The 23,200-nt window shown below is 33.9% G+C and overlaps 1 protein-coding gene and 1 pseudogene across 1 annotated transcript; both read left to right on the top strand.

The window, feature by feature from the left end:
- The first annotated feature begins 216 nt into the window (after window positions 1-216).
- On the top strand, window positions 217-13,700 carry LOC148611103 (cysteine-rich venom protein Mr30-like). Its single transcript, XM_088591257.1, has 9 exons — window positions 217-391; window positions 6,931-7,426; window positions 9,858-9,934; window positions 10,237-10,387; window positions 10,721-10,848; window positions 11,227-11,330; window positions 12,271-12,306; window positions 12,651-12,777; window positions 13,418-13,700. The coding sequence occupies exons 1-9, from the start codon at window positions 288-290 to the stop codon at window positions 13,464-13,466; spliced, it is 1,272 nt and encodes a 423-aa protein (XP_088447383.1). The 5' UTR covers window positions 217-287; the 3' UTR covers window positions 13,467-13,700.
- A 1,394-nt stretch (window positions 13,701-15,094) lies between these two features.
- On the top strand, window positions 15,095-22,398 carry LOC148611102 (uncharacterized; annotated as a pseudogene).
- The last annotated feature ends 802 nt before the right edge of the window (window positions 22,399-23,200 follow it).

Raw genomic sequence — 23,200 nt, 5'->3', positions numbered from 1 at the left:
TGGAAAGTGCATGGGAACGTACAGTTAATTACTTTATCGTGGTTTCATTAAGTTCGGATTTTAGGAGAAAATCTGCAGATTTCGGATTAAAATTCGATAAATATTGAAAAGATTTGCAGTAATTACTAAGATTTAGACGCAGAAATTAATACAATTTGTATAATTCAAACTCATACAAATTCACGCCCCTAAAATTTTAGAAATATATAAAAGCGATGAAGGATAAGCTACCGTATCTCAGCCAGTGAAGCAAAGTTTACTGGATAAGCTACCGTAACTCAGTCAAGATGTTCCTTTATTTCGTTGGTTTGGTTTGTTTCGCAAGCGCAAACTTTGCTCACCCTAACGTCGAGTTAGGTTTACCTCCTAAGGATCCGGAGGACGACGAAAGGTAGGCTTATAGAAATCTTACATTTACAATTACATGTTAATTATATTTTAAATGTTTTAAATGCGTACAATGACTTATGGGCAGCCTCTGATCTGATTCGCCTCATGCAGTAAATCTTTGTTTTCCCATTAATTCTAAGGGATATAAACTTGTTCATATCATTTAGATATTACCCAATATTTAATTAAACTGTGTTTAATTGGACAACAAAACCGTTTTTGTTTTGTTTTGTTTTGTTTTGTTTGTTTGTTTGTTTTTTTTTATTTCTTGCTTATCCTTGCAAAAAATTGAAACCATAAAGCAAAATTGAGCCAATATGTGTAAATTCTGCCAAACTGGTATTACATTGTATAAATCAATGATTTCTTTGAAGGTAATATTGGCCACATGCGTCGACAACTTATCGTATCATTTCTTATTGTACACATAATTATTATAACACTAACCTACAAAGTTTTTTTATTAAAAGTATCATAAATTTGATATTTTGTGACGGCATTTTGACACATTGAGTTTGTAAAACTACGAAATAAAATTTTGTCTTGTTTAATTTATCTTTTAGCAAAGCAAAACGCTATATCTCTATCAGTTGAAACTTTAAATGTAGTCAAAACATTTGCTAGATAAATCGTTTTAAAGACCCATATGTTATTTGATCGGAACTCTTCGGAAATTATAAAAAAACTAATTTCCAGTTATGGTAAAACAAACATTTTTCGCCTAAACCGGAATAGTTCGACCCATAAAATTTTTGGAAAGTCTTTTGCCGGCCCCCACAAAATTATCATAATTTATCATAAATCAAATTCAGTAAAAATGGTTAATGACATGAAATCAGTTTCATTTAAATTGGAACCTACTTAATGCTTTGCTGGCAATCTTCCTCGTATAAGAATTTTCATTTGGTACTAAGTTATTTTTTAACTTAAAAAAAGGACCGGGAACTGGTCTAAACGAATCTAGTATACTTCTTAAAAAACGCGAATTATAACCGGTAGAAAAATGTGATTTTCCACATTACATTTCATGTACCGGCAGTCAAAGATAGAAATATGAATTAATTACGATAAATGACTTCCCGTGAATCTTTGCTTTGAAAGGGTACATTCATGTAGTACAAGAATATAGTAAGAAGAATATAATATTTTACCTTACGTATATTAAAGACTAAGCTAAATTTAAGAAATAAAATTACAACTTTCAGGGTGATAATTTTTCCCTTCAGAATTCAGGTCGTCTTGCGCCAAACAAACATATTTTAGAGAAAAAAAAATTAAACTAAGAGAATATTAATAAGAAATCTTATTTTATATTGGTTGAAAAAGTTCAAACTTAGGTACCACATTGGTCGTTTCGAGTCTAGTACTGCAATTTATAGATTGTTGAATTACATGCGTTCAACTATTATATACATATATTATGAACGCGATTGTCTTTCTTTGAATGTTCCGTTCAGGGCTCCGTATTTACTCGGTCGATTTTGTCGATAAACATTTTGAATTGGCCGACAGAATGTCAGAAATAGCGACCTTTTCTACAAACCTTACAAATAAAAATAGACAAATAGTTTTTGGTGAACATTGCAAGGTGATTTTTCACTCTTCTTGAATGTTCCAATGATGCATTTTCCATAAAAAAGTACTGTAGTTTAGAAAATGTCTGAGAGTGGAATTTCAGAGTGGAAATTTAAACATACAAACACAAGGCATAACATCTAACACATATGGTAGACATGATAAATTTGGTTTGCAGTACCTCGTGCTGCATGTAACGAGCCTAACATAAAACTCACCGAAATAAGTGTTGATCACATAGCAAAAAAAAAAGAAACAGCGTGACAATTCGGAACACTTTCATCTCGATGCACATAAAACAGCAATAATGCTGGTTTTGATTCTCCTTTAAATAGAACTACGCAAATAAACGTACGTTTACAGGGATTAGGATACATTTGTAACTCTTTAACAGGTTTTAAATAAAACTACGCAAGTAAACATATGTTTGCAGAGATTCGGATACATTTGTAACTCTTTAACAGGTTTTAAATAAAACTACGCAAGTAAACGTACGTTTGCAGAGATTATGATACATGTACATTTGTAACTCTGTAACATGTTTTATTTTTATTTTTTTTAACTTTTGGCCGAGTTATGTGATATAACTTAATAGGGAAAATTTATGCTCGATGTATGTTGTCCCAGAGTTGGTTGTCGCGAGCATTAGTTTTGCAAAAAATTCAAAACGTTCTTTAAAATTTAAATTCTATAGGATTCCAATTAAGTAATGTTTCAAATTTTTTAACAGGTTTTAGGAAATAACCTGGTTTGCGGAAGTTTTTACTTCTTATTTGCGAACGCGAAGTGTAAATTGGTTCAAACCACATTATGGAGAATAACCTGTTCAAAAATTAAAAACATTCCTTAAACTTTAATTTTTAATTAATGACAGTCCAAATATCAATAGTTTTAAAATTCGTATTTTAAAACTTTATTTTTTTTCGGGAATCGCGGAGTGCGAGCCAATATGCCTTAATGACGTCATGTTGCTCAAAGAGACCCAATCAATCAGAAAGCTTGCTACAAATCAAATTAAATATTCCAAACTACTTCCATTCATTTCATTAAAGCGTCACTCAGCTACTTTCCCATTAATTGCTACAAATCAAGTTCACTAATTCTACATGTACTCCCGGTACAATATACGTCGTTTGAGAAGAACGAACTGCTGGGTACGAACTATTAATGGAACACGAAACTGTGGTTCAAGTGGATAAACAAGGCATTCCGAATCGGTGACTGATGTTCATGAGGACCAATTGAATTTTAATGTCAGGATATTAAAATAGTTTATTGAAAAAAAATATATGATCCCTAAGAGAATCAACTAATCAATATAGGCTTAAATAAATCACATTAAGTCGTTAGGATTTGAAATAAAGGAAAGAGAGAAAAATACAAGCACTGCGCAAAGATTTATCATACCCGTAGCCAGTGGGGGTGGGGGAGGGGGGTTCGAGGGGTTCGGACGAACCCCCTTGAAAACCAATAAGCACTATTTAACTCGCAATTCAGATTATTAAGGTCAGGATTTTAATTGAGTTGATCCATAAGTGCTTGAACTGTTACTCACTGTCCACGTTTTTATTGGAGTTCATATTAGTTTTAATTACAATTGCAAAAAAATATAAGACGTTCAACAAGATTTGACACCTCACATTAATACACATTGTTAAACATACCAAGACCCTTATTCTACCATTACTTAAGATATGCTGTAATAAGCAGCTGCTAGTCTACTCCTTCATACAACATATTACTAGCATTGGCCCATGTTTATCACAAACCATCATTGTTTGGGGAAAAATTGTCTCATTGGGAAAAAAATTAGCCATATTTTTTATCAATTTAGATCGAAGATCGGAATTGATATAGTAGTCGCCAGAGCCTTTATATTTATAAAGCCTGATAGCATCTGCAAATTATCTTATACTACCGCAGTTAAATAGTCCCCTTGGCAAACCCCATTTAGGTTCAATGCAGATAGGTCCATTTTATAGGTTGTTCTAATACATGTATATCAAGTTCAATTCTATATTATTCATGCCAATAAACAAACCAAATAAACAATTTTTACTGTGAACTTAACATGCTGTTTAGTGATCCAATTAAAAATAGTTGACATCTAACCTCTTATCGGTACCTGTTTATTTCTAAGCAACCTATCTTTCACTGTCAATATATTCAAGGTGTCTATTTATTCACTAGACGCATAATAAACTTTAATGTTAATCTGGAAATGAAAACCCTGTGAGGCTATTAATATTCATTGATTATAGAAATGAAATAAAAAGAGGAATGCCGAAGTTGTCATTAGATATATTCATGCAGGTCCTAGCGGATCCAAATATTTACGAAAAGGGGGAAAATAGAGGAAGGGGTTGCATGCTATCATTTGCCACTCATTTTTGGGCCAAGTGTTGTACAAAAGGGTAGCATTAATCCCGAAACCATCCCAACGTATCACTCACTGTATCTTGTATTTTTATTATGGTTACCGCCACGTGACATCAGAAGCCCGGAGGTGACAATTAAAAATGAAACATTGCTTAGATGATAGCACAGAAATTTTGATAATGCATTTCCCGGGATGAGATGTCGGTCTGTTGTCTAGTGATATTGCTTTTTGTAATAATCATTCTGTTGGGCTTTTTGGTCATGTGTGAAGATAATAGCGGTGCGGGTGCTCCAGGGCATTAAAAGTGCATAGCTAGTATCTGCACCAGACATAGTTGTTGAAAGTATATTTTAAGACTTTGGCGTCTATTTTTAGGTACATGTGTCTGGGACTAGGCGCCTAAGACACTAAAGCATTTTAAATGACACATAGGTGTCTATGTCGTGACTTGTTGCACCTGAGCTATAAAGCTTTTCAACTGAGGAATGTAGCTAGTTGAGAGGGGCATGTATCCAAGGAGATTAATTATTTCAATGATTGTGGCGGCTGAAGTTTGAATAATTTGTCAGACAGTTTCGACCTCGAGGTTGATAAATTGAATTTTGTTTTGAAAATTTAGAAACCGGAAAAAGCCAAAACAGTAGTTTGTTGTTCAATTACCCAGTATGTTGGAGAGTGTTATGTTCATTCATTTAAGTGTTTCATGTAAACCGACATCAAACCTGAATATATTACGCAAATTGGCGCACTGCTACGATGCATTATAGATTTGGTGTGTGTTTCTGGTAATGACCTTCGTAATCTGAGTGGTGAATTTAAGAATTAATCAAAGAGTTCTATATTAACCATTTACAACAATAAGCTTATGTTTAGATACATTTGAATTCGGTCTGTATTTCCTTTCATAACGCCCAATTTTTGCAATTTGACTGTTATTTGCGGCGTAAAAATTCAAACGATCGATATAAATTGATTCAGTATATGAATACTTTGATTTCAAATTGGGAACAACCTCCAGGGTAAAAAACCTTATTCGGCAGTAATTTAAGGCAAACAATATTACTAAGTCAAGTGTAGAATTATTAGAATATATATTTTAAAGGATCTTTAAAGCTTTTAATCAAAAATAAAGTTAAATATGTAAGCTATGAAGTACATAGCATACTGAAACACACATGCATTACATGATACATTTGAAGGTACATATGTCAGTAATTAGTTTTATTTTTTCATAGCTTTCATTAGTGTTACTCTCATTTGTCTGTATATGTTAAAAAAGGGTAATAATGTAACTTTTGCATTAAACAACTATATTAGGGGTCATTATAGAATACTGTTTAAACTTTAAAATGAGAATTGACCATTTTCTATGATAATGGGAAACTATTCTTGTAGCTCAATGTTCCCAAACCCTTTTTGTTGTATAGGTTGCATATATTTTTAAACAGTAAAATTTTAGTTTAATATGACTATGGATTGTTATAGTTGAGGTTCACTTTTAAGCTTGTAAAAAAGCAAGTGCATGGAGTTTTAACCCCCTCACGCCTTAGATATTGAAATAAAATGATTTTAACTCCCCTCACCAGATTTTTAAATCATATTAGTTTATGGTGAACAGAAAATTCTCTAATTCAACCACATTTTATACACATTAAAGGAAATCTCAAGTAATCCCTAATTCATAAGCTTAGAAGATGGTGTTGGAATCAAATATACTGCATTTACTCATTTGCATTACATTTTGAATAATAAATAATGTTACAAAAATGTATATTGTTGTATTATTGTTTTTTTTTTAATCCATGTTTAATAGTATATCACTAATGCCTTACATATTGGAAACTTTTGACTTTTTTTGCTATGTTGATTTGCTTAAAACTTTGAAGTAAAAGTATACAGATGTAAATGAAATTGAAAATTATGTCTATCTTTAAAATAAAATTGTTAGAAAACAGGACTTTCTCAAATACAAAAGCAGTGCCAGGAAATGGCTAGATTGTAGGATTTTGCACCAAATACCCCCAAACCCCCGGCCGTGGAGGTGTGCCCCGAGTCAACGTAACCCCACCCCCCTCCCCCTTGAACATTTCTGGCTACGGGCATGTTTATTTCCCTTGACATCAAATTTATTTTGTTGTGATTTCTATGTAATTTGTTCCATTCAACTACTAACCAACATTTATTTTCGAAAGCAAGAGCTTGAATGTGATCTATTATGGATGAAAAAAATGGCATGTGCTATCCTCTGATTGGGTCTTTCATGGACATTATTTAAAACATATAACACGGTACAACAAAGATGTGGAGAAAATCAATCACTCATTCGGTGATACATATGTATAGTTGCAGTCATACACAGATATAACAAATCCTATCAGTTACATGTATATTTGTAGTCATACACAAATATAACAAACGCTAGGAGTTTGCTGCTATGCTTTTAAAGCGGAGTACTATTCATAGTTACAATTTACTTCCAATAAGTAGATTCTCTCTCTCTTGGTTATCTTTCTTTTAGACCATAACATATTAAAAGAGGTTGCGTTATCTTAATTCTATACGACATGCGTTTTCTTACATTTCAGCGTGAAGACACCTCCTTTCGATAGCCTTCCAACTGAACGAATCATTCTAAACGACATACGGGCTTTGGAGAAGGAGGAAGAAAAAGAAAGGGATGCCATATCTAGAGGACTTCGTGATCCTCATTTGGAGGATGTTATGAAAGCAGTCAGACGCAATGAGAAAATGAGATCTGATGAAGAATATGACAAACGTAATGATCTGAAAATAAGGTATGACAAGGAGGTTGGGAAACGCCAGCGATGGTCCCGGCTAGAAAAAAGTGGTCAACAAGGGGGGCATTGGTCCCGACTTACCAAAGGAGGTGACAAACGAGGTGATGCCGTTACAAAAGATGAAATGAAAGGGTCTAGATCCGTAAACACTTACAAAAGAACAGCTGAAGGAGCAGACTCCATAATGAAACCCTGTAGGCTATCACCTGAAGAAAAGACAGAAGCTTTGAATGTACACAGAAAATTTAGAGAAATCGAAAATGCATCAAATATGTGGCAAATGGTGAGTTGCTATTTATAGAATATCAATGTCAGATTATATTCAAAGGGAATATGTACCTTTTCAACATGTTGGGTTTATTGGTAGTGTTTACATTATAGAAGAACAATCTGAAGATAATTTTCCTATTATGTACTGAATTATTTAATTAAAAAGGATAATTGCTCTAAATTCATGGTTACAGGGGGCAGCCATTTTTGCTATAAGAGAATCTCTCTTATTGTAAAGTTACCAGATGCAGCAGTAATCGTGATGTAAATGTGGCACTATTTAGTAAAATTCCTAAAACTGTGAAGAATGTACAGTTTGTCAACATTAAAAATGATGAATTTATTTTACATGTAAGTGAAGTTTACATTTCTATCATAGGAATATATACAAAATAATATTGGAACAAAAGCTAGGGCATAATTATATTTATTATTTTTTAATTCGAGTCATTGACACTGCTAATGTATAACATTTTTTTCTTTACAATACTCAATCATGCAAAATATATAAATGTTTCTCATAATTTTAGAGACCATTTAATTGAATTGAAAACAAAATAAAAATTTATTTTAAAAAAAGGATTTTGAAAGACTTTTTTCAATTCAATATTCTTGAATTTGTTAACTTTTTCTTATCATTTATCATTTTTTTACTCATATTTGTTTTTGTCATAAACAAGCTATACAATTGTAGTATTATTTACATCTACTTTTTGTCTGATGACCTTCTGTGCTGTCTCAAATGATATTGAATTTTTAAAACCTATTTTCAATTCTCAGTTACACCTAATGTTGATTTTTTTTTTAAAAACCAATATTTCAAGTTTTGATATTACAATTTTGTTTTGAATAATATTTTCTGTTACACAAATTTTGTTTCTTGTGTGACCACATGTTAAGATAAAGCATTAGATAGATATATAGTCTGGAAAATCTTACGAAAGAGTTGTTTTTGGGGTACTCGACAGGGAAAAACATAACGATCAAATTGCTTTAAAATTGGAGAAACAAATACTTCTTAATAATTTTTCGTGGATTAGAATATTTCTCTCGATACTTAAAATCATTCTTTTATATATATATATAATTCATTTATTATTATTATAATGCACTCTAAGAATCTATTTATTCTCCCAATCCTGGCTGGTTGTTAGAGATGCAAGTGACTTTTTAACCACCGGTCGGTGATTAAATTTCTGCAAGAGTATATATATTTTTTTTTTGCATTTTCCGAATTTTCCACAAATTTCATGGGATCAATCGATTTTCACTCTGCCTATTTTTGATTTAATTTATGTCTGTATTTTCTAAGTTAATATTAAGATTTTTTTTAACATACTCGCTAAATATTAAAAATTTACCACTCGAATGGTGAAATAATTCAAACCGCTCATTAATGAATGAGAATCTTTATCGAAATATTTCCATGTGAGAAACTACATAGTTATCTTAATTAGATCAAAACAAGGGAATGTGCAAAAGTTGGCAACAATTCGTTGAAAGACCATTTTGACTTATGTAACGTACATTCAAGACAAAAAATGATTTTCGTTTCTTGTTTTGTTTTATGGTAAGAATAGTATAAATTTAAGGGATGCTCGAATGACTTCAATGTCATGGAAACTATTTAATAAATAGAAGTGTGTGTCAACTCGAGCCTGACATCGGTGCGCTTTTTTTTCCCTTTTTTTTTTGGGGGGGGGGGCGTTTAGCTATTATTTTTAATTTGCTAATTACATCTATAGCAAAAAGCTGTTCAACTCAAATGGTTAAAGATATGTCAAATGTTGGGGGAGTTGTTTAAATCACAAAAGTGCATCATATTTTGAAATAAAAATTATACACCTACAAATAAGGTGTGATATATTTTAACCATACTTCAAGTATGGTCTGTGAAGGGGTGTGATATAAGGTATACGATATACATGTAGGTCTAGGGGTGTGATATACGGTATGTGATATAGGATTGACGATATAGGGTTTAAAAACAGGCAAAAAATGTTATATTCTAAAATTAAGTATACGATATAGGTAATCAATAAACATGTTGTATTATGCAGACAACTCGTCATTGATTTGATCATTATCTTATTTTTTAGTTTACGAATGAATTAGTTAAAAATAATTCATACTCAGCTCAAGCTCAAATCAACAAAAGGTTGATGATTGATTACTTCAATGTCTGCGTCGGCTTACCCTGTGATACATTACTAGGCTTCATTCATTGTGCATTTCCAAACAAATATCTGCATTTTTATGCTTACACCTAACATATTTTTATATGAAATATTTTATTAACAATCGGAACGTTTGTATATAATTATATACAATGTTGTACTCTGAAACAGTAAGCAAAGTTTAAGCGATTTTTTCAATGTCGTAGATATTGAATTTAATATAACCTTAATCAATTAATTATGAATATCTCATTCATCGTATTGTAGACATGGGACGAATCGTTGGCAGAGTTAACTCAGGGTTTGGTAGATCAGTGTGTATTCAAACATGCAAACCTGTACTTGTAAGTAGAATAATAATATTATTATTAGTAAATTTTTGAAATATCAACCTGTCATTTTGAGTGGGGATATATAGTGATAGGGGTGTCTATTCTTCCTTCAGTTCACAAAATCTGTATTACATATTCCCATTTTGCGACTCTCACATGTAGTTTAGATTTAGATATTGCCAGATTAGTTCTTGTTTTTTTTTATTTGTTTGTTTTGCTTGCATGGATGCATGCTTGCTTTGGGTACAAATGTACAAATTTGTCAAATTCACATATAGACGTACATTTTTTTGGTCAATATGTTTGTTTTGTAGTCCAAACGGCACACGAACAGGTCAGAATCTCGGAGCAATAGTTGGCAATAACAGTACGATCACCAAGGTTGTTGAATTATTTTACAAAGAAAAATCGGATTACGATTTTAATAACCATCAGTGGAAAGGCGTTGTCGGCCATTACTTACAGGTATGAAATTGATATACATGTAGAAACATTGAACATGATTCGAATAATACAACATTTCTGATCATAAAATGCACATTTTTGCATTGGTCTTTTCTTAAGAAATAATGATATAATTGGTATACTTTTTTAAAGTTATCTAATGTCTTTGTCTCAGCTTTAGGTAAGGATGTTTTTCGTACAATACAAAAAACGAAAACAACACTTTTATGAACCAACCAAGGTACCTTATTCTTGGAGCTATATTTGTACATAATGTGATTCAAATATAATGCATTGAAGTCTGAAGGTTTAGTAAAGTTTTGCATCTGAATACAGATTTTTTTTAATTGGTAGTTAGTATTTTGGCAGTCAATTCAAGTCGGTTGTGCCAAGAATTTTTGCCCAAAGTTGAAGATTGAAACCGACACAGTACAAGAGGAGTGGGATAATGCAGTTTACTGGGCATGCAACTACTCCCCGGCGTAAGTTTTAATATATGATGCTATTACCTTGTAATTTTTGATAATGAAAAAATGCAGCTTCCTAGCCATTTAATGTTTTTCACGGCAAAAGTTTGACAAAATACGATTCTTTTTAATTTGGTTTACGTTGTATTACTACCATGGCTGTCACATATTCACAAAAGAAGTCATAAGTGTTTCCAAGACAACAAACAATCGAAAATATAAAATGGAGAACTTACAAATGTATGTCCCGACTTTAAAGTTAACTCTTTTTTATCCATATAGAGAAATGTTCCAGTCATCATAATTTCATACAGCTTAAAATTTCATTTGCAATACAAGTAAATATGTTCATGTAGTTTGTGCTTATTTCATATCGTTATTCTATTTGTCTAGGGCGTCTTTCAAACTCCGCCCTTTCGGTGATGGAAGTAAATGCTCCAAGTGCATGGTGCCTAAGGGTAAAGGACTTGGAGTGAAATGTGTAGAAGGAACATGTCGTAAGTACATGTAATAAGTATTAGAAGAACAAAGGAGGGGGTTACAACGTGTTTGTTACTGGTCCTCTAAATAATTTATATTTCTTCGTGTTCAGAATGTAAATATGTGCATTCAATGCAAATTACATATGTACATTATGTGAATGTTGATTCACAATAGCATTCGATTACGTTAACTTGGATTCACATTAGCAATCAATTATGTGAATTCAGTCACGTGAATTTGGATTCACAATAGCGTTAAGTTGTGTGAATTTGGATCCAAATTAATAATAAAATATAATTAGGTGAATTTGGAATCACTATGGGATTTAATCGTGTGAATTTGAATTTTCAATAGCATTCAATTATTTGACTTAGGATTTACAAAATTTAGCATTCACGTGAAATGACGGTTGTACTGCAAATCGGATTTACCTTACATGTAACTTATGGTCATTGATGATACGTTGTCAATGATAACTATTGAAATTCACCTTCTTCTTCGGTTCAATGAATTTTAGCCGGAATTAAACATTGTGTGCTTACAAATGTAGTTTACTGTCAGTGCAAAGTGGCATAACTAACGTAAGAAAGCTGAGTAAAATTTTACTTGGCATTGAAAAGCCTAATCAATAAACATTGTAAACAACAGTGTATTCAACTTATACATGTAGGTATTGGATAATTGGAATCTAATATGCATGTTCTGGAATGTGCAATCTAATAGAAAACACAACTTTATTTCTTTATGATAAAAAGAATATCTTTTAATAATATAACAACCACACTCGCAATGTTCCTTCAGTTGCTTTTTTACACTATTACCTGACCAGAACTTGCATCGCTATGTAATGATATTTTTGGTTTTTATAGATAAAAATTTTTCTGATTGATAGATTTAATTTGCTAGAAGGATTTAAAAAAAAACAAATATGATCGGATTGTGCTTTTTTTGTAGAGGCGTGTAAAATGGACGGAAGTGATAGCGAATGTCGTAAGTTTTTTGGGGGTTGTGACTATAATTTTAGAACGAATCTACTTCTTGTGGCAAATACAATTCCCAATATATCTATAGTGCAGATAAGAAGTTGTATATTTTTTGTTTAGCTTTCAATGATTTCATGACGCTTACACCTTTCTTAGTTTCTTATCAAATACAACACTACGTTTTATATTATCAAACCTGTAAAACTACAGTGTAATAACATGTTACGAACATGTATGTTAGGATGAACATTCAAACAGCATTGTTAGCAATGTACATGTGGCTAAAATAAACACGACTATTCTTAGTAGTATATAATTTTTAAAATTAAACTTCAATTTATTCTATCGCAGGAGACTCGTTGGATCCCATGGATTTTGCCAAACCAGACACTGATCCAATGTGCCCATATGCCAAATCAATGCACTGGTGCAAACCGTACTATCCATGGGCAAAAACGAACTGTCAACAAGCCTGCGGGTAAGCTACACAGATGATATAAATAGGTGTGGTGTGTTTCCGTGTATGAATTGTTTTAAAAAGCTGATGTTCATAGAGTTTGTCAATGCAAAACCAAGCAGTGGGTTGTACATGACCAATTTTGTTTTCACATTTTTTTTTAGCCATTTCATATCACAAATGCATCCTTTCTTAAAGTTGAATGTTGGCTATTTGGTTAACTTCAACGGTTAAAGAGAAAAAAAATACATAGAAAGCATTGACGTTCATTGAAAAAGGGAGTTAACTCTTTGTTTTTGAGCAAATCTTGGTTGTTTTATTTTGGAACTGTCATAAAATCCTTTTCCGACCATCCATTGGCGGCTAAAAGAAACTTTTTTTGTTCGTTTTCACATACATATGATATTCATGATATAAGCATTACATTAAAACAAACAAAAAATCAGTTGGATAAAATTTACCCTGTGCCTGATTTTTACATGTAAAGCCTCTTAAACAATATTAATTGCAAAAGTATACATGTATTTTGCAAATTAAGTACATTCCATTTGTTTTTCGCAAATTTTTGGGGTTTTTTTTATCGTTTATGATTTTTACCATTGAAAGTAATTTTAGTTTTTGAATTAGACGGCAAGTGTTTTTTTAAATGGTTCTATTTTAGATTCAGTGATCTGGTACCTGAAAAGATCGAACTTGAATTGGAAGAATAAAACAGACTGTAAAACAAGCACTAGATCCACAACGATTGGACCGTTCATCGACCGAAAAACAGCAACCATGTAGCTGCTTATTATCATGTCATCACTGCTAAATAAACAATCAAGTATATATCGTCAACGTACCACTGCAATCTAGTTCACCTTTGAACATATCGTTGATAAGAAAACTTTTTGGATTAAATCAATCATTCATTAAAACATTGCCTAATAAATATGCATACTGTTTACTTTTTTATGTATGAACTTCTAATTCATGTTCTAAACCAGTTCATGAACTCACAGAAAACTATCTGGTCCATTTTTGGCCGGGTTGAACTCATGTAATCGACTAATAGAATGCTGAATGTTGGTCGGGCGGGGAAAACATATTCTTAACATTTTTGTCAACAACTATAAATCTATGGGAGACTCTCAACAGATCAACAGATTAAACTCAATAGTACCGTACTCATATCGATGCACTTTTTTAAAGCCAAAAAAGTGAATCATGATTGTCCTGATATTTCACAGAAGTCATTCCAAGAATAATCAAGGGAACCAATATTCTAGCGGTACTCAAAAGAATGTAATTCAGGGACGACGTAGACAAGACAGGAAAAGCAGACACAATGAAGAACATAAAGAACCAAAATATACGCACAGTGAAACAAAAATAAATGAGCAACTCGAACCCAACTAAAATCTGGGAGCATGGACCAGGTGCACTGGTAGGGTAAGCGTCTTTTTTTTTTCTAGGAACATCCGCCGTATTACTGAAAAAAGACAAGTCTGGGGTAGACGAAAGAGGAAAAGAAAACTATGACACGTTGAACAAATAGGTTCTCGTGGTGAAGATGGATACACCGTGACAATCCACGAATTCATGATGACAACAAAAAATCTTCTGCAGTGATGACTTCAATCTTTAGCAACATAACCCTGTTTCAGAGTTCTAGCGCGTTACAAAAAGTCTGCATAGTTACGAAAAGCTCTGACATAACGTATGTGTTGTGATATGAAAACTCTATACGCAGGTGCTGAACGGATGTTGCCACGGATGGAAGGAATTTAACAATATTGAATGAAAAATCAATGTGTTCGTTGTATCAATTGGTCAAAAGTTTTCCTTTGCTATCTCTTAGTGTAGGTCAAGATATTAGGCTGACTTCACAGTGTTTGTAGTATCCTTTAACTCCAGTTCTTTGGGGACACATTAAGATGCAATATACACACCCCCAAAGCTAGGATTGTTGAATGATAACACGTCATCTATATAGCGGAAACTGAAATCAAGGATTTGGATAAACGATTTCCTTCCTTTGGATCAGATCAGCGTTAATTCAGCCTCTTAAGTGTAAATGAATAGGTCAGCGAGTTAATGAGCACTATTTGTTCCCATTTGAATATCGGTCGTTTGTTGAAAAATGCGCCCACCAGACTAGACAAACAAGTTAGCGATAAAAATATCTTCTTTGGTATATATGGAAGATGATTTGGAATCGTGGGAAATGCTTTGAGACGTTTCCTAAAAAGTTTGACCAGTACAAAATGAAGTAGCAGTACCCAAACAGAAAAACCAATAATAAAACAAATAACAAAACTAACAATAAAACGGCAAAGACTAAACCAAAATAAAAAGAATGAGAGTAACAATTCGGTACATAAATGCAAACTGGGAGTAATAATTTGGTGCTTGAAAAACAAAACGGGAAGTAATAAATTGGTGTATCGATAAAATCTTAGAATAATGATCGTTACAATCTGGGAGTAACAAATTGGTGTATCGATAAAATCTGGAGTAATAAATTGGTGTATCGATATAATCTGGAGTAATAAATTGGTTTGTTTATAAAACTTGGGAGTAATGAATTGGCGTATTGTTTAAAGTCTTAGAATAATGATTACGTGCATTGAAGAACACTGGAAGTAATTTGGTGCATCGATAACACTGGAAATACTGATCTTGTGCATCGATAAACACTGGAAGTAATAATTAGGTGCACTGATAAACATTAGTAGTAATTAGTAGTAATTAATTGGAACATCGATAAGAGTTTGGAGTAATAAATTAGTGTGTCTATGAAATCTAGGAGTAACAATTTGGTGCATAATTAAAACTGATAGTAATAAGTTATTGTACAACGAAAAAAACTGGGAACAATAATTTTGTGTACGATAAAACTAAGTGTGTGTGACAAAACTAGGAGTTGCACCGATAATATTAGATTATTTAATATTTTTTTCAGCGAGATTGATTGATTGTTGGGAATTCAAGAATCCACGAATATGTACATTTTCCATAATCCACGAAATTTGGTATCCAAGAATTAAAGCACTTCCATAATAATAGAATGCACAAATTGAGGGCTATGAAAAAAATTAAACAAGCACTTCCAAGTACCTAAAACAAAAAGGCAGCCGTTATGGTGGAGTTCTTAACTCTGTAGATATCCCAGCAATCTCCTACAGTGAAACTTTTGGAACAAATGCAAATAGTGAGATCGCCAGAGAAATTGGAAAACAGCATACTGGCAGAGTACTCGAATACTAATGCTAAAAACGTGTTAACTCAAACTAAATCATCCAGATTTAAAGACGCCCTGATATGCAAAAACATAGTCTTAGCATATGATAATATTGGTAAAAGTAAATGTAAGGCAGCCCTTGCGCGTAAAATCGTTTATCGGCGAGAAGATTGTCCGCAGGGATACGGCATACAACGAAAGAGTAATCAAGGAAACCATGAAATAAAAGAATGTAATCCAGGGACCAGACATGGAAAACAGACAAATACAACAAAGAACATAGAGTAACTAAAGTAATACACATAAAGTAACAAATGTACATGAGCAACTCGGACTCCTCTAAAACTGGGTGCATGGACCAGGTGCGCGTGTAGGGTAAGCGTTCTCTGCTTTTCTAGAAACACCCACCGAGTTGCTCATAAAAAGACGAAGGAGGAAAAGAAAACTATGACACGTTGAACAAATCAGTTTTCATGTTGAAGATGGATTCACCGTGACGATCCACGAGTTCATGATGACGACCATTAAACGTCTGTACTGATTTCACAGTGTCTATAGTATCCTTTATATCAAGTTATTTGGGGGTAGATGTGATGTATCAAACCCCCGAAACTAGGTCTGTTTAAAGATAATACGTCATCTATATAGCGGAAACTGAGATTAAAGGATCTAGCTACACGATATTCTTTCTTTCTGTCCAGATCAGCTACAAAGTCAGCCTTAGGTTAGTTGATACATTTTGCAGATCCAGCTATGTAACGTTGTTTGTATGGATTCTTGTGGAGTTTAGGAATCCAGTACGCAGATGATAAATTGCTATCATCGTCTTTCATAGAGAAACCAAAAGAAGATCTATGGTCTTTCCACTTTCTTTTCTTTATCACTGCTATTATTTTCCACGTTTACCTCTGATAACAAACATTGGGTGTAATACGTTTTGCAGACAAAAACAATGTTTTAGCCTTTGTCTGCTGGTACGACACTATATTTGTCATGTACAGTAGACATCAGCGTTTTTGAAAACTGATGTACAAGTAGCATTGACACTCATTGACCTACTTAAAACTTTCATTCGTTTCAAAATTAAAGACCTCACGGCCTTTATCCACTATGAGGGAGAATCAATGTCTTATTCTCGTTTTATCCATTTTCTTGCGTAGTCCTCCACGGCATCCATCTTATAACATTTAAAGTTATAATTCTAATTGATGGAGCGTCGTTCACAGTACTTGAGACCTTTAGAAAGGATATTACACAGAGATTCATTTTCGATTATGCTTAAATGTGCAGTAACGACGTGACCGGAAGGACCATATTTGAATGGAGAGTTTTTGCAAGAACAATCAGGTGGTTTAGCCTTAAAATCTTCAATCTCGAGGTTCCGCGATAGCCTTTTAAAATTTTGGATGCAATGTGTGTAGGAATATGAAATAATTGGTATTGATTTGTCTTTGAAATAAGGGTGAATTTTGTTGATTACGTTGTTGTGATGGAGGATGTTAACCAAACTAACTGCATCTATACCTTTGTTGACAAACGTTAGTGGAAGAAATGATCGTTTTCCTTCATATTGACCTTTTAATGATGAGGTAGGTTCAGTAATAGGAGTGTCAAGACTTGTTTTGTAAAGGGAGTGTAGTAGAGTGAGATGTATAGAATAGAGTTTAATTCGAATGTGATGAAGTCCAAGAGGTTTTTGTATGAAAGGAAGAAGACCATCTATGGAAACAATATGTATCTTAGGTGACGTATAGTGGCGATGGCCATTACTCCTTTTCCGTCTTAGATTTTGTCAAATAAATTCATCACATTTATGCTTTTGTTATATTGGCTTGAAGGTTTCCTATACATTTTATGTCATTGCACCCGCACGGTATTGCAGTACCTAGTCTGTGTATCCAGCATTCTTCTCCTTCCCTACAACAGTTTTTACTTAGGACGGGACTTTTCGTTGGGTGGTAAATTTTTTCGAGGATATAAACTTTCATAGAGAGGATTGAGTGGTTTGATGATATAAATGTAGATAAACTTTCGGGAATTTGTTGGTATCAATTCCCGAAATATGACTGCACATTCATTTGTTTAATTATTCTTGTTTTACCGACATACACTAAACCGCATAAGTTGCATTCTTATCCATATATTAAGTTTGTCGATTTGCAATTTAGGTCATCGTGACTTCTTGTGTGAAAGGTTTTGTTCGTAAGGGTACTACATGTAGTGAAGAAAGAGTCGGTTATTAGAATATTGCATGTTTTGCAGACATTTTTGGTACTTTGGGTACTTTTTGTTTGAATTGTCAGGGCATTATCCATACCAGATGTGAGCGTACTAGGACTCCCATCTGAGGACACGAGGACAGTCTTACACGAAAAGTGTGTCCGTCATTGTGTGTCGAAGTATTGATTTCTGGGGAGTCCTGTTGGACTGTTACAAGCGGAAAGCTATGATCAGATGCATTGTATGTAGAGTATAAACAGCTTGCGTAAAAGTTTTGACTGTCAAGTGGTATTTCTAGACCTACAGGGAACAAAATGGACCTTAAAAGGGAGAGATGTGAGCCACATTTATATACAAGTCACATGATTCAAATCTTAAACTGAAGTTTACAAATCCTTTCAAGAGCAATATCCTGAAATCAGAATTTCACAGAGGAGTTTTGAAAAATGTAAGCCCTTCTTTTTCGATAAGTAAGGGATCAAGATCGTACAACTTGTTGCTGTAGAATTCAGAGCTGTTTTCTCTGAGCGTATGAAAAATAGAAAAGTGATTATTCAGTCAAGAGAAAACGCAGATGAACTTGAAGTTCAATTCCCAATCCACAATATACAAAACATTTAATTTTACAAAATTTGTATCTCAAATTCGACGATCGGGTGTATTACTCTTCAAATAGAATTAATTGTCCTAACTGTGGTATCTGTCATTTACCGTTAATTCCGGAAGAAAATGACATGTCCGAATGTGCATCACAAGTGTCTTGAGAGAAATTCGAATACGTAAATTGTGCGATGTAAAGGAGAACCAGAAAGAAAAAAAAACTCATACCTATAAAATGGACAACTTTTCTTAATATAACATTATTAGAATTATCTCCTTCGCAAACCTCCGCCAGCATATATGCATTCATGATTTCTCTGAAAACTTAAGGTAAGTCAGTTTAAGATAAAAATACTTAGTAAGTTAAAGTCAGAAGGCGGTCAATTTGAAATTCAACGTGTAATTTTAGTACAATGTACATGTAGCAAGACAAAACTACATATAAATACTAAATATATATACAAACAATAGGAACAGGCTAATCTGTATAAGGTACAAGCATGATCAAATTGTGTGAATACTATTAATTTTGAATAGCTGCTTTGCTAGGGAAGAAATACATCTTATTTTCAAAGAACTGACGTCACAATCCATGTAACGGTAATGTATAGACAGGCGATTCTGGAGTACGATGAAAAAAAATATCCATGGATACTCAGAGTTTATAAAGGAACAATTCTTTTTTATAAGTCCCGATGATAAATAGGGTCAGAATTTTTTTCACGATGTCCAATAAATGTAACGACAATATTCCCGAACACTACTCTGATTCAAATCAAAGTCCAAAAATAATATAAAAAAAAAAGTATCTTCATGCAGTATGTCAGTCATGCTAGTATTTACTGACTGTTGTCAAAGCCAATACAAATCAAGAGACTTCATTGGAGATGCCTCATATGGTTCGTCATACATGTATAACTGCAAAAGGTACATGTATAAATTATGATTATAACTTACTTGTCTTACAAGGGGACATGGGGCGACTACAGTGTCTTTCCACCTTCTTCTGTCCATGGCTGTTGTTTTTGCCTCTTTCCAGGTCTTTTTTATCTTCTGTGATTCTGCTGTTAGTCCTCTACGCCAAGTGTTTTTGGGTCTTCCTCTCCTCCGATGTCCTTGAGGGTTCCAATCGAATGCCTGCTTGGTAACGTTTTTGCCACTTTTTTGTAGAGTGTGACCTATCCATTTCCATTTTCTACTTCTTATCTGGTATTGTTGGTTTGTCCTGTTCAATAGGTCTTTATTGGATATTATCTCTGGTCACCAAATGCCAAGGATTTTTTCTGAGAAAACGTTTAACAAAGGTTTGGATTGTGCTGATTGATGTTACAGTCTCCCTCCAAGTTTTTGAACCATATAGTAGGACGGACTTAACATTGGAGTTGAAGATTTAACATGTAACTTTGTGACATGATTTGGAAAAAGAGTCCTTCCTATGACTATTTATTGCACAAAAATCAGAAAAAATTCTCCATTTTCATTCATATCACCTATACCATTTGGCCCCATTTCTCTCTCTTCCATTTCTTTTGGCCCCAACGTTGGCATGTAAGTCGCCCATTATCATAAGGATGTATGGTTTTGAAATAGCATTTACTTTGGTTTGTAGTAATTCGTAAAATGTGTTGGTGAGTAGACTTGAATTACTGTGGTTTTCAGAAATTTCGTGTCAAACCTTGCAGTGATGATTCTGGTTGACACAGGGTTCCACTCAAGCAGAGATCGTTTTACTTTTTTGTAAGGAGAAGTCCAACACCTTAATCATGGTTGTCATGCCGGATGTACAGTCGAACTTCCCTCGCTCGAACTCGGCTGGCTCGAATACCCGGGATTTCACAATTCAAAGTACCAAAATTTTCTCCTATATAATCAATATAAATAACCTTGGATTTCTGGAACTTCGATTTCTCGAACACTCGAACTGACTAGTCGGTCCGTTCGGTAATAAATCTTAGAGAATAACCCTCATTAACTCGAACTCGTCAGCAATTTTGTCAGCTAGGGTAATAAAAGGTGTGAAAAACTGGAAACCTATCATTAATCATTTTAGTTAATGACAGGTAAAATCTAAGTCATCGCTAATTAGGTAGTTTTGATCTTTAACATAACACTGATTGAAGTTCGAGAATGTTCCGAAGTCGGTATGATAAAAGCATGAAAGAAAATCCGATGAAAACAAATTATTGATTAAGGAACTCGAACTCTGAACGTTTTTAAAAGCGAACACAGCATTTTTAATGTTCACAAATCAACATAATCTTCCAAAAGCGAACGAAAAAGATCCACGAGCTAACAAAACTTCGTAGGAAGTAGGCAATTTCTAACGATAACGTCGAACTCGGACCGGCACAGAAAAAAATCCGGAAATATACGAACTTCAATTTCTCGAACTCCCGATAACTCGAACACATTTCAATGGTCCTTTGGAGTTCGAGCTACCGAGGTTTGACTGTATTCCATCTTACTTCACCGAGTCCAAGAATTTCTTGATTGTAACGGTCCATTTCTTTTGCAACCTGTAAGCTTTTTTCCAATTTGATATAGAGTGCGAACATTCCATGTACCAATATCTGTGAATTCTTTGGCTGAGAACAACTTCATCGGCATCATACATTGTTCTCTGGGTATATTGTTCTTTGTTACCTTTTCCTCAAGCCGTAGACGAGTTAAAGGATTTGTTTCTGTAGTCTAAGCTCTAAGCTAAACCTTCTACGTGAAGGATCGGGTTTTTCTGTCAAGGTTTTCCATCCCTTAGATGATAGATCAGTGCTAAAGAATTCCATCTACCCGGATTTTCTGTCTGGATTTACTGCCATAGCCTTTGATTTTCCAAAGTCACCTACAAGGTAGTAACCCATAGCTGGGGCAAGGTTGATGAGTGCTAGGGTATATCCACACGTCGGTGGGCCTACACACTGCATCTCTAAGGCCCTTGCTGATCTGAGATTCCCTTCAAATTCAGCCTGAGATACAAGATCCCAGTTGAGACATTTGAAGGAGTATTGGTAGTGTAGAGGCTTTGTACTGGCGGGGGCAAGATTTACGCACTCGACTCTCCCTTTCACCTACTAGTAGGCTAGCCAGCGGCAACCGTAGCTCTACTTTTTTTATTCCAGTCACACTAGACGCATTTCACTACCCCGTGGTGAACAACCACAAACACACAAATTATGATTATGGTCGTGTACAAAACTATTAATTCAATTAGAAGTTTATTCAAATCAATCATTCACATGTCCCACTCTTTGGGAAAACATCAAATTGCAACTCCAGGTTTTTCAGAATTCTGCACTGCTACATGTTTGCCTTAACATACGCATATTAATTAGAGATACTAGTAATCAATCAACTTTGGTATATACTAGTATTCTATTTTGTTAAAGAAATCTTGAAAATCAGAAAATAAATATAATACTAATGTTTTAGTTATGATGAATCCATTCAAACTTAAAAACGTATATATTTTAGGTCCTTAAGATCATGTCAGTTGTTTTGTAAAAAGACAAGTCGATATAACAATACTTCATTGGCGGGCCAATGTTCAGACTGCAAAAGATGTTTTTACGAAATTGAGGGTGCAATATTGCAAGAAAATGTAGTGAGACTTCCTGATGCTTGATGCACACATTCCGACTTTCTGATAATGTAGATAGACCGTGTGTCCGTTTCGTTAAATCCATTCCCCATAATAGGGACATCCACCAAATCATAATTTATCTTCGGAGGAAATAATTTTATCAGTGCGAAATCTGTCCTGCTATAACTGCAATAACTAATTGAAAGGCGATGTGGATCGTTGCAGTCATAAAGACACGTTTGCAGTCTAATACGTATAGACACATCTGTTGAGAATTCGCTAAAAATAGATGATAACTTTGTGGATGTCACTGACATACAGTCTACAGGGTAGCTAAGTAACAATTTACACCGACGATGTAGGGGAATACTTCATTGAGACGTATTATGGTCAAACAATCCTAGTTACGCGGTTTTTATACACCGCATCTAACCCAAAGAACCTTGAGATAAGGTTTGAAAACCTACACTGAGAGATCGGTGGTAAAGGAAAACTTGACCAAACTATACGACAAACGCGATGACATTTCATACTCTATTGTCAACTTTCCTTTCGTCTGTGGCAACATTCGTTCAGCAGGTGCGTATGCACCATGAAAACTGATTTGTTTAATGTGTCATAGTTACCTTTCTTCTTTCGTCTATCCCGGACTTGACTTTTTATTAGCAAAACGATGGGTGTTTGTAGAAAAACATAGGACACTTACCCTACCGGTGCACCTGGTCCATGCTCCCAGTTTTAGTTGAGTCGTAGTTGATCATTTACTTGTGTTGCTTTGTATGGAATATGTTGTTTATTTTATGTTCATTGTTGAGCGTGTCTGT

Source organism: Perna viridis, chromosome 7 (assembly GCF_037379345.1).
Source record: "Perna viridis isolate PV_CMFRI_1.1 ecotype Kerala chromosome 7, ASM3737934v1, whole genome shotgun sequence".
NCBI classification, from domain to species: domain Eukaryota; kingdom Metazoa; phylum Mollusca; class Bivalvia; order Mytilida; family Mytilidae; genus Perna; species Perna viridis.
Note: the sequence above shows the minus strand (reverse complement) of the source record. Positions and strands in the feature narration are given on the sequence as shown.